The sequence below is a fragment of the Mytilus trossulus genome, chromosome 7, assembly GCF_036588685.1.
Source record: "Mytilus trossulus isolate FHL-02 chromosome 7, PNRI_Mtr1.1.1.hap1, whole genome shotgun sequence".
In the NCBI taxonomy this organism is placed as follows: domain Eukaryota; kingdom Metazoa; phylum Mollusca; class Bivalvia; order Mytilida; family Mytilidae; genus Mytilus; species Mytilus trossulus.
The window spans coordinates 16,606,185-16,621,502 of NC_086379.1; the positions used below are offsets into that span (position 1 = coordinate 16,606,185).

A 15,318-nucleotide genomic window follows, 5' to 3' on the forward strand; every position below is an offset into this window, starting at 1 on the left:
AGCATTTTTAGCGAAATTCGTATGGACTATTTTCCTATTTTGTGATTAGTATAAAGTTGTTAAACAGTTAAAACAATTCTTTACATTTATATGAATTAGTGTGTTTTCATACGGATGAATATTTACGCACAACCTCATGTGACCTACTTCACGGGTAGAGTTTATTTCCGGAACAAATATCTACAAAAACGGTCATAACAGTAATATACAGATAATGTTTATGATGAGACGATTTTTCTTTCTTTATATTTGTTTGTTCATGAGAAAATACTGCTTAACATTTGCATTATCTGGTAAGGATGTTTTCATTAATATCTTAAGCAACATAGTTAAAAAGCAGAATGAATTTTTGAAAGTATGATTTTTTTTAATTACTTCAAAATATTTTAGAATATTGCTATTCCGGAATATCTGTGTTCACTTCGCTTTTTTTTTGGAAAGTATTAAGAGTTTAAAATGCAGATTTTTTTTTCTAAATTCCTATTGTTTATTATCCATCTTTATGGTGTTTATCATGTTTATATATCTCAACTTTTACGATTCGCTCGTGTATACAACAACGTATTAGATTTTAGCGATGTATTACTGAAAAATACTTTAAACAGAAGCTGGAAGAGTATGAGATAATGATTTAAAGAAACTAAATATATTGATAGGTCATGGAACTCCTTTTTGAGATATTTAATTTATAAAATATGACGGGAAAAGGCTGACTTGGACTTTTACCTTATATTTGCATTGCTATTATGTTGGTCTCAAATCAAAAGAAAGAAAATTAATAATCTTCTTGATTTTGTCAAATGTCTTTTTATGAATTCTTAAGTCTTATTATCTCATTAATCCACCATTTTCTACATTTGAAAATGCCTGTACCAAGTCAGGAATATGACAGTTCTTGTCCATTCGTTTTATTTGCGTTTTGTTATTTGAATTTGCCATGTGATTATGGACTTTCCTAATTGATTTTCCTCTGAGTTCAGTATTTTTGTGATTTTACTTTATGCTAAAAGATAAATCGGTGTTATGGGGCAAAATATTTTACCTTGTATCGTATGGGAAAACACTGAGGAGTCTGAACATTTGACACTTATTCTAAAACCTCACCTAAGTACACCCTTAGGAAGGGATATAGTTACGATATTGTTGTCAGGTCATTAAAGATTGCATATTTTGGCTGTAGTATTTATTTTCTTGATGGGTGTTGCATTGGCAATAAATAGCTATCAAAAGTGACAGAATTATACTGTTGTACACTAGACACGCGTTTCGTCTACATAAGATTCATCAGTGACGCTAATATCAAAATATTTATAAAGACAAAAAAGTACAAAGTTGAAGAGCACAGAGGATCAAAATTCCAAAAAGTTGTGCCAAATACGTCAAAGAAACATTTGTTCTTAAAACAGTTAATGACATGATACGGGTTATTTTCTTCTCATATATTTTATGATGGTATGAAACTTAACCCCTAAAGAGATTAATTTTGCTTGATATTCATATAATGAAGATATAAACTTTCAATCAGTTTTATTGAGGTCTGCAGCTGGCATGTCATTAACTGCTAGTAGTCTGTTGCTATTTATGTATTAGTGTCATTTTGTTTATTTTCTCCGGTTACATCTTCTGACATCAGACTCGGACTTCTCTTGAACTGAATTTCTATGTGCGGATTGTTATGCGTTTTTTTTTCACATAGTCTAAAGGTAAAGGGAAGGACTGGGATCTCATAAAAATGTTTTACCACGCCGCAGTTTTGCGCCTGTCCAAAGTCAGGAGCCTCTGGCCTTTGTTAGTCTTGCATTATTTTTAATTTTAGTTTCTTATGTACAATGTGGAGTTTATGATGGCTTTGTTAAATTATGTTGATTGTCACTTTGTTTAGTTTCTTTTGATACTTCTTCTGATATCAGACTCGGACTTTTTTTAACATAATTTCCGATATAAATATACTAACTCATTAACAGGGATATTCTCCATAAGCAGAAAATACTGAAGTGTGGTTATGATGAAGTGAAAGTGAGATCGGGACTACAATTAAGTGTGTGTAACAATATTTCTATTCAGAAAAAGATAAATAAATGCACACATAAATTAAATACAACACAATGGACTGGAAAACAATCGACAAGTCACTTACACAAATTCTTCTCCTACAGGAAACTAAGTAATTGGGATAACATGCATATAGAAGAGGAAATAAGTATAGTTATAAATCTCCAAAAAGCATGTAGTTGTAGAGCTCCACAAATCCTATAGTTTTAGAGCTCCTCTTAGGATGTTTATATACTCTTATTTAAACCGTTTTAACTTTTGAATACTAGAAGTTACATTATTATTGCTGGCTCAAAAATGCTGAGTCAAATAGGAGCAAATTAAACATGTTATATTAAATCAGACGAATTATACCCATCATGTTTTACTTAATTCATTGGAGGAATTTGCATCATTGGTCAAAATTCACATGTGGCGGCATTGTTTTCTCTTATATCAGTCCTTTAACGTCTCTAATAAATTCGATGAAGTCTGCAACTCATCATACTAAGTACTAAGTAGTAACACAATTATGTAGTTATTTCCCGAGAGTAACACCATCCCAGTAGTCAGCACTTTTGTGCTGACATGAATTATCATTGATAGGGTCATATTTATAAATTAACTGATAACAAAATTTTGAATTTTTGAAATACTAAGGCTTTTCTACCTCAGGCGTAGATTAGATTGCAATAGCCGTATTTGGAAAAACTTTTAGGAATTTTGGTCCTCAATGCTATTCAACTTCGTACTTTATTTGGCCTCTTTAACTCTTTGGTATTCGAGCGTCACTGATAAGTCTTTTGTAGACGAAACGCGCATCAGGCGTTTATACAAAATGTAGTTCTGGTATCTATGATGAGTTAATTTACTACCATGGGGTGAGGCCACTGCTGGTGGAGATTTATTTCCCCGAGGATACCACCAGCCCAGTAGTCAGCACTTTTGTGCTGACATGAATTATCATTGATATGGTTATATTTATAAATTAACTTTTCTACTTCAGGCATATATTAGCGTACCTTAGCTGTATTTGGTAAAGCTTTTAGAAACTTTGGTCCTCATTACTCTTCAACTTCGTACTTTATTTGGCCTTTTTAACTTGTTTGGATTCAAGCGTCACTGATTAGTCTTTTGTAGACGAAACGCGCGTCTGGCGTATATTCAAAATTAAGTCCTGGTATATGTGGTGAGTTTATTCATAACACTGAAATAGGGAATTTGTCAAAAAGATCACAACCCAACCAAATAGTAGAAAACAGCTTGTGTCTACCTATGGGTCTCCAACACAGCAAATCATACCTCTTAACAATGTAAAATAGCAAACACAGTTATATAAGCAGTTGAACTTCGTTAAAAAGTAGTCCGAGACCGATGTCAAAACAGGTAACAGAATAAACTAAGTACAATGAATATGACACATACATTAACAACGAAAATGTCGAAACTAAAACTGAAAATGGAAATATAGGTGACCATAGGTCAAAGAGAAAACAACCCGACAAAGGTGAAAAATACAGCCATTTGACTTTTAGCAGATACTGACATGCCACCCCTGACCTCGATTCAACTGAAAGATTATATCACAATAAATGCCTTTGTAGAATATAGTTAAAATATTGTAGATGTCATTACAAAATCTACCAGCACTATTCCAGATGAAGATGAAAAGATAATTAACCTATGTATGTATAATATTTACTTATAAATATAAGCCAAAATCTTACAAACTATGCACTATTCAGATAACAAGAAAACAAAACAATAATCCACACACCCGCCAATAAAGAGAAAACCCTGTTGAGGGAAAATAATCTTGTATCTTATAAATATCAAGAAAGCTATAAAATGCCACGCCTCAATAAGAATAAACAACCACATCAGTCAACATTGCATGATATTATGCATTTTGTGAATATTTCAAAAGAAATCGTAGAAATGTTGTCAAGATGTTATAACCAAACAAACATGAAACCATCCGTCGCAAAATTGCAATTTCACCTACACTTATTTCAAGTAAAAATATCCATGATGGAAAAATAAACAGCAATGATGAATATAAGAACAAATAAATTCTTCATATTCAAAAATAATATGCACTTTTATCAAACCTTTCATTAAACCGATTATTCTATTGTAATTGAATATCATGAATAATTTATGACTAATTTCAGATCTTTGTCAAGGAGAAACACTGAATATTACCTGTCCAAAAAACTTTGTTATTGTGTTTGATGATGCAAACTTTGGTCGTGGACATTCAGATAGTGAACGATGTACACAGTTCTGGGGCATAGAAAGTACTCATTGTGACCACCACGAACATACCCTTAAAGTCTTAAATGATAAATGTCATGACCAGCAAACATGCCTTCTTCCAGTGGACAAAACTGTATTTGGAAATCCATGTTTTATTGTTACAGAGTACCTATATGTGAAATATCACTGTAAAAGACAGGGAAATCATGGTATGTAATGATTTATTTAAAAAAAAAATGATTTCGAAATGAAAATTGGTGCTTTTTAGGGTTATTGTCTCTGATGCTGACGAAGGACTTTTGTTGGATCTCCCATCACTGTATTGGATACCTAAAGTACATAAGTGTCCTTACAAACAACCGTATATTGCTGGGTCTTTCAAATAATCCACGAAACCTCTTTCTTAATAATTAACATCTTTTATATCAGCAATCAAAGACGGGCTTCAAAGTTATTGTGAAACTGCCTATTTTAGAAGTGGCGTGAATCAGATGTGGTTACTTACAAATTCCAAAGATCTTTTAGAGTACATACAATCTAACTCTCTTTCATCTTGTAATAGTATTAAAACATTTGACTTTTCTACACTTTATAACTGTATTCCACAATCCAAACCAAAAGACAAATTGAATTGAAAAGAAGATACAAGCATCTTGATTTAGGACGGGATAAATTCTACTTTGTAAAGAATCACTATGAAACTGACATTATCAAGATACTTGATTTCCTGATTGACAACATATTTGTTACGTTCGGAGAACATGACCCTCAACAGTATATCGTCATTCAAATGGAAACAAACTAAACTTGTTTCTTTATTATTATGAGGCTGATTTCATACAGAAAAGAATGATGATAAGTTAGCAATATCCTTTAACTCTACTTTCCGCTATATAGATGATGTTCTTTCACTATATAATTCAAAATTTGGTGACTATACCGAATGCATCCATCCCATTGAACTAGAGAAAAAGGATACAACATATACAGTTTAATCTACCTCTAGAAATTGAAAATGAGGGTCGATTGAAAACAAAACTTAACGACAAAAGAGATGATTTCAGCTTTCTAATGGTGAACTTTCCATTTCTAAGTAGCAACATTCAAGCAGCACCTTCATACGGTGTATATATCTCCCAATTGATACGCTATTCCAGTGTTTGCATTTCCTATCATGATTTTCTTGATAAATTTTACGGACGCCACCACGAGTGGGTTGACCGTTATAGAATAACCGTTTCACAAATGATATAGGATATGTTCCTTACATCGTAACTACAATCCCCTTCCCTTTCATAAATCTGATAAAATTGAGAATGGGAATGGGGAATGTGTCAAAGAGATAACAACCCAACCATAGAGCAGACAACAGCAGAAGGTCACCAACAGGTTTTCCATGCAGCGAGAAATTCCCACACCCGAAGGTATCCTTCAGCACGCCCCTAAACAAATATACATAATAATTCAATGATAGTGAACGCCATACTTAACTCCAAATTATACATAAGAACCTTAAATTAAAAATCATACAAGACTAACAAAGGCAAGATGCTCCTGACTTGGGACAGGCACAAAAAGGGGCGGGGTTCAACATGTTTATAAAATCTCACCCCTCCTCCTATACCGCTAGCCAATGTAGAAAAATTAACGCATAAAAATACGCACATTTAAATTCAGTTCAAGAGAAGTCCGAGTCTGATGTCAGAAGATGTAACCAAAGAAAATAAAAGTGTTTAGTTCCGACGCAAAGACCCTATAAGTGAATTAATATTAACGCCAAAATGTGCAATCTAAAATGACATGACAACAGTATCGTACCTTTACCTTTCTTAATACGTCTATTCAAAGGTTTTGTAAGCTTCTGAGGGAAATGCTGACAGGTTTGTGCTTTATAAAGAATATTTCCTTAACATATTGGATGTGAAATACCTAAACGTATTTTAAGTCTGCATGTTGAGCTATATTTATGAATGATGTCCTTATGCCGATGATAAAATCTAGTAAATGTTTTGACTAGTTTGTGATAACGTAAACCCTGGTGTAATAATTTTTCAGTAACACATAAATTTCTCTCGTTAAAATCTAAAACATCGTTACATACACGTGCGAATCGTACAAGTTGAAATATATAAACACCGTAAGATGGCCATGGTGACAAGGTTACGTCATGATCTAAAAATATATAATTAACGATAGGAAATGAGAAATCATCTCTTTTATCATAAATTTGAGTATTAAACTTTCAGTTAATGATATATATATAAAGATCGAAGAAAGGTCAGTGGTCATTGTTAGTATTAGCTTTATTTAAAGTAAGTTCAACAGAATAAATTTCTTTTGTATACATACTGAAGTCGTCATTATTGAGATATATCATCCAAATATAGTAAAAAAAAAGTAGTATTAGCATTTGTGTATCAGATGTTATTTCGATGGGTCTTTGCTGATTTTTGTCATAAATTGTAACTCATAGCAATACGAAAACAGGTCCGCAATAAAAGGTGCACAGTTATTCTCCATTGGAATTCCGATAATCTAACGCTATACGAAATCTCCTACCGAATTATACTACTTATCGGATTTGATATCTCTTAGTTGACTGTCCCTTTGGTATCTTTCGTCCCACTTTAAAGCAACACAACGGGTGCCATATGTGAAGCAGGATCTCCTTAACCTTTCGGAGCACCTGAGATCATCCCGAGTTTTTCGTGGGGTTCGTGTTGTTAATTTTTTAGTTTTCCATGTTGTGTCATGTGTACTATTGTTTGTCTGTTTGTCCTTTTCATTTTTAGCCATGGCGTTGTCAGTTTATTTTTCGATTGATGAATTTGAGTGTCCCTCTACAATCTGTCTTCCCTCTTTTTTAGATTACACAACTGTCAAAATGTCATCATTCAAGAGAGGAAGTAATCTTTTCCGGATTTCCGCATAGCCTGTAACATTTTGAAATTTAGCCATAACTAGTAGTTCTTTTTATACGGTGTTTTACTTTTCCCCTTGCAATCCGCGTTGGATTGCCTTTTCCTTACTAGCAAAGCACAATCTGAAGGTAAACGCTCTGCTAACAAATAACAAAGAGAAGAGTGCACGCTATGCTAGCATTAACATTCTGAAGGGAGTTTGGAAATGCAGCTAATCTTTTTTTGTTTTTGAAGGTTTAGAGAATTCCAATAATAGTGCAACTTTTGAGCAAACTACATACGATGGAAAAGACATGAGGGATGACAGAAAAGGCAAATTAGACAGAAAAGACAGAAAAAACGACAGAAAAAAACGTAATATAAAGAAGATATATGTATATGAATAAACAATCATAGCTTTTCAAAGATAAAATTTTATGGGGTAGAAATTTAACACCAGAATAAACCTACGTACCTTAAAAGTGACTTTTTCAGGTTTGACTGATTTTTAACATATGCTTGAATGACTACAAAATTTCTTTATTATTTTTTAAATTCTACAAGATTTTTTTTGATAAATTCACCGACTTGATGATTTCATATTCAGGGTAAATTCCTAAAATTTTTGAATTATTCGTTAGATTTGGATTTCCATTATTCAGATTTTTAGTTATAGCATCAATACTTTTTGTAATTAGCTAGCTACAGGTTAAAACATCATATAGCTGCATCGAACATATACCTGAAGGATGTGTGTTGCGCTAGATCTCTTTGACAATAACAGCAGTTGTTATTCTTTATTCCGAAACGGTCATGTTGATACTAACAGCTCTTAAAAGATTGAAAAATACAAAAATAGCTATTTTCAGTCTATAAATAATGTGTAGACTTGTATTTTTAGGTACATTCAGTGATGATTAAACAATTGATTAAGATTTGTTCAAATGTTTAGATTGTTAAGTTGATGTTTTTTACCTGTACACATAATATTTGTTTTACAACTATTTTGTCATATGTGAATGGGTAGTAAAAACGTCTGTTTTTTCTTTGTTAAACTATCTTATATGGTGACAATTATACCAGTTATTTCATCTCTACAATGTTTTTACTATTACACTAAAATTTTCATATCAATAATGTGGTCATTTCTATACATTACCTGTTTAAAAAAATTAAAGCCTTTCGAAAAACTAAGGTTTTTCTTATCCCATGCATAGATTACTTTAGCCGTATTTGACACAACTTGTTGAAATTTTGAATCCTCAATGCTCTTCTAAACAAAATAACAATCCGCACAACCGCCAATAAAGAGAAAACCCTGTTGAGGGAAAATGATCTTGTATCTAATAAATGTTTAGTAAGCTATAAAATCCTACGCCTCAATTAGAATAAACAACCACATCAGTAAACATTGCATGATATTATGCATTTTGTGAATATTTCAAAAGAAATCTTAGAAATGTTGTCAAGATTTAATAACCAAGCAAACATGAAACCATCCATCACAATTGCAATTGCACCTCCACATTTCAAGTAAAAAAATATCCATGATGGAAAAATATACAGCAATTATGAATATACGAAGAAAACAAATTCTTTATATTTAATTAAAATATGCACTTTTATTAAACCTTTAATAAAATCGAGTATTCTATTATAATTGAATATCATGAATAATTGAAGACTAATTTCAGATCTTTGTCAAGGAGAAACACTGAATATTACCTGTCCGAAAAACTTTGTTATGTTGTTTGATGATGCAAACTTTGGTCGTGGACTTTCAGATAGTGAACGATGTTCACAGTTCTGGGGCATAGAAAGTACTCATTGTGACCACCACGAACATACCCTTAAAGTCTTAAATGATGAATGTCATGAACAGCAAACATGCCTTCTTCCAGTGAACAAAGCTATATTTGGAAATCCATGTTTTTTTGTTACAAAGTACCTATATGTGAAATATCACTGTAAAAGACAGGGTAATCATGGTATGTAATAATTTATTTTAAAACATTTTTGATTTCGAAATGAAAATTGGTGCTATTTCGGGTTGTTGTCTTTGATGCCGACGAAGGACTTTTGTAGTGCCAAATTTTTTGGCATCGTTTGTTTGAATATAATTACGTTACTGATTGCGACATAATCATAATGTTTCTCGTGGTGCTCAAATTAATGCAAATGCTATGCCCGATCACAAGATATAATATTTGGTTTAAGTCAAACAGGTTCTATTATGCAATTTTATCATATTAGTTAATTTCATTATTTCCCGGTTGAATATAAAGTATACTTCCTTGTCCTAATTTGTTTAAGGGATTATAAATGAAAGAAGTCCTTGTGCAAAGCACATACTTACAGTTAACGTCCTTAATTTTAAATGTCACGAACGACACCATTGTATTCGTCCCATGGACAAATACACATCAGGAAATACATTACTAAGTACATTGATACTATCGAAAGCCATTCGTAACGCTAAAATACTGTTACTGTATTGCTTGATTTATGTGCATATTATTATATTATATCCAGACTATAAACTACAGCTTTGGCTAAACAGCTCCTTTGAAAATAAACTTTATTACAGGTGGCATTTTCAGCCTAGTCATAACCGTTAGGATTATACAAATGACAAAATTTCATCTTATAAGGGAGAAAATAATCTTTTCCGGATTTCAGCACTTTTACCTCTTGTTCGTATTTGGTTTTCATTCTTTATACTTTTGAAGCTTAGACTTTGGTCTTCAAATAAAAATTACAAAACAACATTCATAACCTGTAACATTTTGAAATTAGGCATACATGTAACTAGTAGTCTTTTTTATACGGTGTTTTACTTTTCCCCTTGCAATCCGCTGGGAATTAATTAGTTTACCTAACTTGCGAAGCACAATCTGAAAAGTAAACGCTCTGCTCACAAATAACAAAGAAAATGGTAAACGCTGTGCTAACAATAACATTCTAAGGGGAGTTCGGAAATGTAGCTAATCTTTGTTTGTTCTTGTAGGTTTAGAGAATTCCGATTATAGTGCAAATATTGAGCAAACTACATGCGATGGAAAAGAAATTGGCATAAGGGATGACGGAAAAAGCGAATTGGACAGAAAAGACAGAAACAACGACAGAAAAAAACGTAATATAAAGAAGTTAAGTGTATATGAATAAATAAATAAAGCTTTTCAAAGAGAAAATTTTATGGGGTAGAAATCAAACACCAGAATAAACCTACGTATCGTAAACCATGACTTTTTCAGATTTAACTGATTTTTATCGTATGTTTGAATGACGACAGAATTTTGATTTGGATTTCCATTATTTAGATTTTTAGTTAAAGCATCAATTCTTTCTAAATTGTAATAAGTTAAAGGTTCAAAAATTATATAACTGCATCGAACATATACCTGAAGGATGTTTGTTGTTCTAGATCTAGATCTGTTTGATAATAACAGCAGTTTTTATTCTCTTATTCCGAAACGGTCATTGAGTCTGTAATTAAGTGGTTGTCGTTTGTTTATTTGTTACATATTTGTTTTTCATTCATTTGTTTTACATAAATAAGTCTGCTAGTTTTCTCGTTTGAATTGTTTTACATTGTTTATAGGGGCCTTTTATAGCTGACTATGCGGTATGGGCTTTCCTCATTGTTGAAGGCCTTACGGTTACCTATAGTTGTTAATGTTTGTGTCATTTTGGTCTTTTGTGGATAGTTGTCTCATTGGCAAACATACCACATCTTCTTTTTTATATGTTGATACTAACAGCTCTTTAAAGATTGAAAAATAAAAAAAATAGATAATTTCAGTCTTTAAATAATGTTCAGACTTGTCTTTTGAGGTACATTCAGTAATAATTAAACAATTGCTTAAGATTTGTTCAAATGTCCAGATTGTTAAGTATATTTCATTAACTTGTACACATTATATTTGTTTTTCAACTATTTTGCCATTATGTGAATGGTTAGTAATAACGTCTGTTTTGCTTTGTTAAAATATCTTATGTGGTGACAATTATACCAGTTATTTCATCTTTACAATGTTTGTACAATTACACTACAATTTTCATATCAATAATGTGGTCATTTCTATAAATTTCCTCCTTTTTACAAAACTATGAATTTTTCGAAAAATTAAGGATTTTCTTATCCCAGATCATAGATTACTTGAGCCGTATTTGGCACAACTTCTGAAATTTTAGATCCTCGATGCTTTTTTACATTGTACTTATTTGGCTTTATAAATGTTTTGATAGGAACGTCACTTATAAGTCTTATGTAGACGAAACACGCGTTTGGCGTACTAAATTATAATCCTGGTACCTTTGATATTGTTCAGGAAAGATAGATCTTCAAATAAGGCAACATGACAAAAATTGTCAATTGACCCCATAAAGAGTAATCAAACTTTAAAGACAATTTTTCGCAATTTCTCGTCAATGTTTGTAAGTTTTTTACAAAACTTTTCTACTCTGAAACTACTGGGCAAAATTGAACTAAACTTGGCCCAAATCACCTTCTTTAAAAAAATTATCCGATAACCCCGTTCATCAACCAATATGGCTGCTCTGACTAATAATATAACATGGGAGTGAAATATTTGTTTTGGCTTATAGCTCTGAAACTAATTTATTTACAGCAAATATGACGTTGGGTAAACATACATCAAAATATTTTATAATAATTTTTTAACCTTTTTTGTAAATTACTGTAATTTTTTTACAAAAATGTTCTCCTCTGAAACTACGTTTACTGAGACAAATCTAACCAAACTTGTCCGCCATCATCATTAAGGTGTTAATTTTAATATAATAAAGTGTCAGGTAACTCCGCCTACTAACTTATATGGCTGGCTTGGCTAAAATTAGAATATAGTTGTAGAAACCAATTTTTTCTATTATTTTGTTAACTGTTATTAATAGTGAAAATCAGATCTAGTAAGAAACAAATAATATGTTCAAAATAATATGCTCTACCAATTGCCCATATACATGATATATGTCGAAACTGTTAAACAAATTCTTATAGGAGATATGGGCTATAAGTTTTACAAATATTTATTTTTTTATTTTTGACTTGATTATTATGAAAACTTTGATGTCTTGAGAGAAGCATTTTTTCTGTTATATCTCATATGATTCAAATCAAAATAGATATAAATAGAAACTCTAAATCACAAAAATTGTCAGAAAGGAACGATCTATAAATAAGTGAAACAAACTAAACAGACTTAAAGTCAGTAATGCAAGCTCAACAAAATAGAGTTTTTTGTCACGAAGTCTCTTTCTGTCTACAAAATATTTGATATATGTCCAAAAACAAAGGTGAGCGACACAGGCTCTTTGGAACCTCTAATTTTTTTTACAGACTACTTAGCTATATATAAAATTGAGAAAGGAAATGGTGAATATGTCAAAGCGACAACCACCCGATCATAGAGCAAACAACAGCCGAAGGCAACCACATATATATATTTATTGTATCTGTCTTAATAATTCTTTTTTTCTCAGATTCAATAACAACGTCCATTTTGACTACACATTACGATAAGCAGCCAATAATTAATCCGTCCATTTTGACTACTGAGAACGTTCATCATTATTCGACAAAGGTTAAAAAGAACACAAAAGAAATAAAAGGTAGTGGCATCTTTTATGTAATCAATAGTCAAATTAATGAAAGAAAAAAGTTATCAAAAGTACCAGGATTATAATTTTATACGCCAGACGCGCGTTTCGTCTACATAAGACTCATCAGTGACGCTCAGATAAAAAAAGACACGAAACATCAAAAATCAAAAATAGTGAAAAAACAGCATCGCGGTCAAATAACAAACAATAATACATGTAAAAAGGATACATGCATCAGTTGCAGTATTAAATTTTTTTTTAATGTCTATTGAATATTGAAATCGTGGTCATAATTAAAATTCAAAAAAAATTAAAGCAGAAGTCCCTTATCGAACTAAATAATTAAAACGTCTAATAACGAAATGGAAATATTGTAATATTCAAAATTTCGCATGAAAGTTCAAAATTTGTCAAAACCATCAGGTTTATACTTAAATTAAAGTTGATTTGACAACTCTAAGATAAACTTCATTAACTGACACAACCTGGGCATGTAATTATTACACATTTTCACATGTCTTTTTTCAGCGACTAATGAAATCGGGTTAATAATGAGAAGTGTGCGGAAAAGTCCACGTCAAGATGAACATGGGTTTTATACTAGAATTGGATTTTTGATTGTTCATATAAACGATGATTGCATTGATAAGGGTTGATTCGTGCAAGTATAATGTGTTTCATCCTCTGTCAAATAAAGCATACACATTTGAATCCTCTGACTATACCACAATAAACCACAATGTTATGACGGCCATTAGTTACCAGAGATAATTATAAACAGTTTTGTTAACCTTTAACAATTTAAAATCATGTTAACGATTTGTCAAACAAAATTTAGTGCCCATTACAAACTATTTCCCAGAATCAAGGGACATGTCTCCAGTTAAAATTGTTTACATTGTGATTTCTCACCTGATCTTATGTTCATTTTAAAAGAACCATAATCTAAACCATTTGTATTAATTTCATTTGCATTTTGGTTAAGATGTATTTGTTTTATTTTGTAGCTAGTATGGACATGATTATTGTAGTATCTGCACTGGTTTCCATATCAATAGCTGCTTCAGTCACAATCACAGTTATGTGTTACCAAAGACACCAATCGAAGCATTCGCTAACCCGCTCAGTTCGCCAAGATCAAATTATAACAGAAAGGGTTGATTCGTCGAACTATACCGCGATATGGTACAATGAAATGACTGATATGAGTTTACCCGAGACAAATGAGAACTACTATGAAAATAATACAACTCCTCGTGAGCCTCAAGCCATTACAGATATAATACAACAGACGGGAGACACCTTAACTGAATACGAATCATTATCAAATTATCGAACCTCAGTTGAACAAGTTTATGAATCTGAATCTACCCAAAATCAATATCAGTTATTAACAACCCAACGTAATTTAAGTGTACATACTTATGAATCTACTGAACCTGAATTACATGCAACGACGGAATCGGATTTACATCAGTATTTTATAGTTATCCCATGAGGGCGTGGTGTGTCAGTGTAAGATCATCCCGATGGACGGAGGCCAGAGGGTGTTCTCACATTGACGCATCAAGTACGAATGAGAAAACTGCTTTACATACCAGCTGTTCCATGTCAGAAAAAAACTTATTTACATTTCATAAAATTTAGTCTAGATTGCCACAAAATCCTTGAAAAACACTATATATCAATATACAGACTGTATATATCTATATATACCTTTTATGAGCCCGGACACAATTTCAAATGTGTTAAAAGAGGGACCTAAAGATACCAAAGGGACAGTCAAACTCATAAATCTAAAACAAACTGAGAACGCCATGGCTAAAAATGAAAAAGACAAACAGAAAAACAATAGTACACATGACACAACATAGAAAACTAAAGAATAAACAACACGAACCCCGCCAAAAACTAGGGGTGATCTCAAGTGCTCCGAAAGGGTAAACAGATCCTGCTCCTCATGCAGTCTCGTCGTGTTGCTTATGTGATTACAAATCCGGTAAATAGTCTAATTCGGTAGGTCAAATTCATGAAAGGAAGGGGGTTTGCAATTACGACGTAAGGAACATATCCGTTATCATTTGTGAAACGTTTATTCCATAACGGTCAACCAACTTGTGATGGCGTCCGTGAAATTTACGAAGGGATGATTTCAACTTCACCATTTGGAACTCTTGGTTTAAAAACTTCCTTGTGAGCAGTAACCCTCTATCAAGAAAATCAACATAGGAAATGCAAGCACGGGAATATCGTGTCAATTGGGAGATATATACCCCGTATGCAGGTGCTGCTGGAATCAGGGTTTCCCCTGGGTCATTTTTTTTTTTTCGCCACCTCTTTTGCCAAAACAATATATTTTTCGCCACTTTATTATTTTTTTCGCCAAGTAACACAATTATATTTTTCTTTTAAAAATTTCCTTTTTTCCAGAGTATTGAATGATCGGTAAAGTTAGAGAAAACCGAAAAAAGTAAATAAACAAGATGGCTGAAAATAAATCGTTATA

General features: G+C 32.1%; 1 protein-coding gene across 1 annotated transcript; it reads left to right on the forward strand.

Annotated features, from left to right (window-relative positions):
* Positions 1–179: 179 nt before the first annotated feature.
* On the forward strand, positions 180–15,075 carry LOC134726860 (uncharacterized). Its single transcript, XM_063591259.1, has 8 exons — positions 180–293; positions 3,657–3,716; positions 4,206–4,499; positions 7,446–7,565; positions 8,885–9,178; positions 10,198–10,323; positions 12,693–12,821; positions 13,820–15,075. Exons 1-8 carry the CDS (start codon positions 215–217, stop codon positions 14,308–14,310), a joined length of 1,593 nt encoding a protein of 530 aa, XP_063447329.1. The 5' UTR covers positions 180–214; the 3' UTR covers positions 14,311–15,075.
* The last annotated feature ends 243 nt before the right edge of the window (positions 15,076–15,318 follow it).

What these genes read in the sequence shown, in the direction of transcription:
- LOC134726860 (XM_063591259.1), top strand. Translation starts at nt 215, where the DNA reads ATGTTTATGATGAGACGATTTTTCTTTCTTTATATTTGTTTGTTCATG. An exon ending in CTTAACATTTGCATTATCTG is followed by an intron (nt 294 to 3,656) that starts GTAAGGATGTTT and finishes AAAATATTGTAG; the next exon opens with ATGTCATTACAAAATCTACC. An exon ending in TGAAAAGATAATTAACCTAT is followed by an intron (nt 3,717 to 4,205) that starts GTATGTATAATA and finishes GACTAATTTCAG; the next exon opens with ATCTTTGTCAAGGAGAAACA.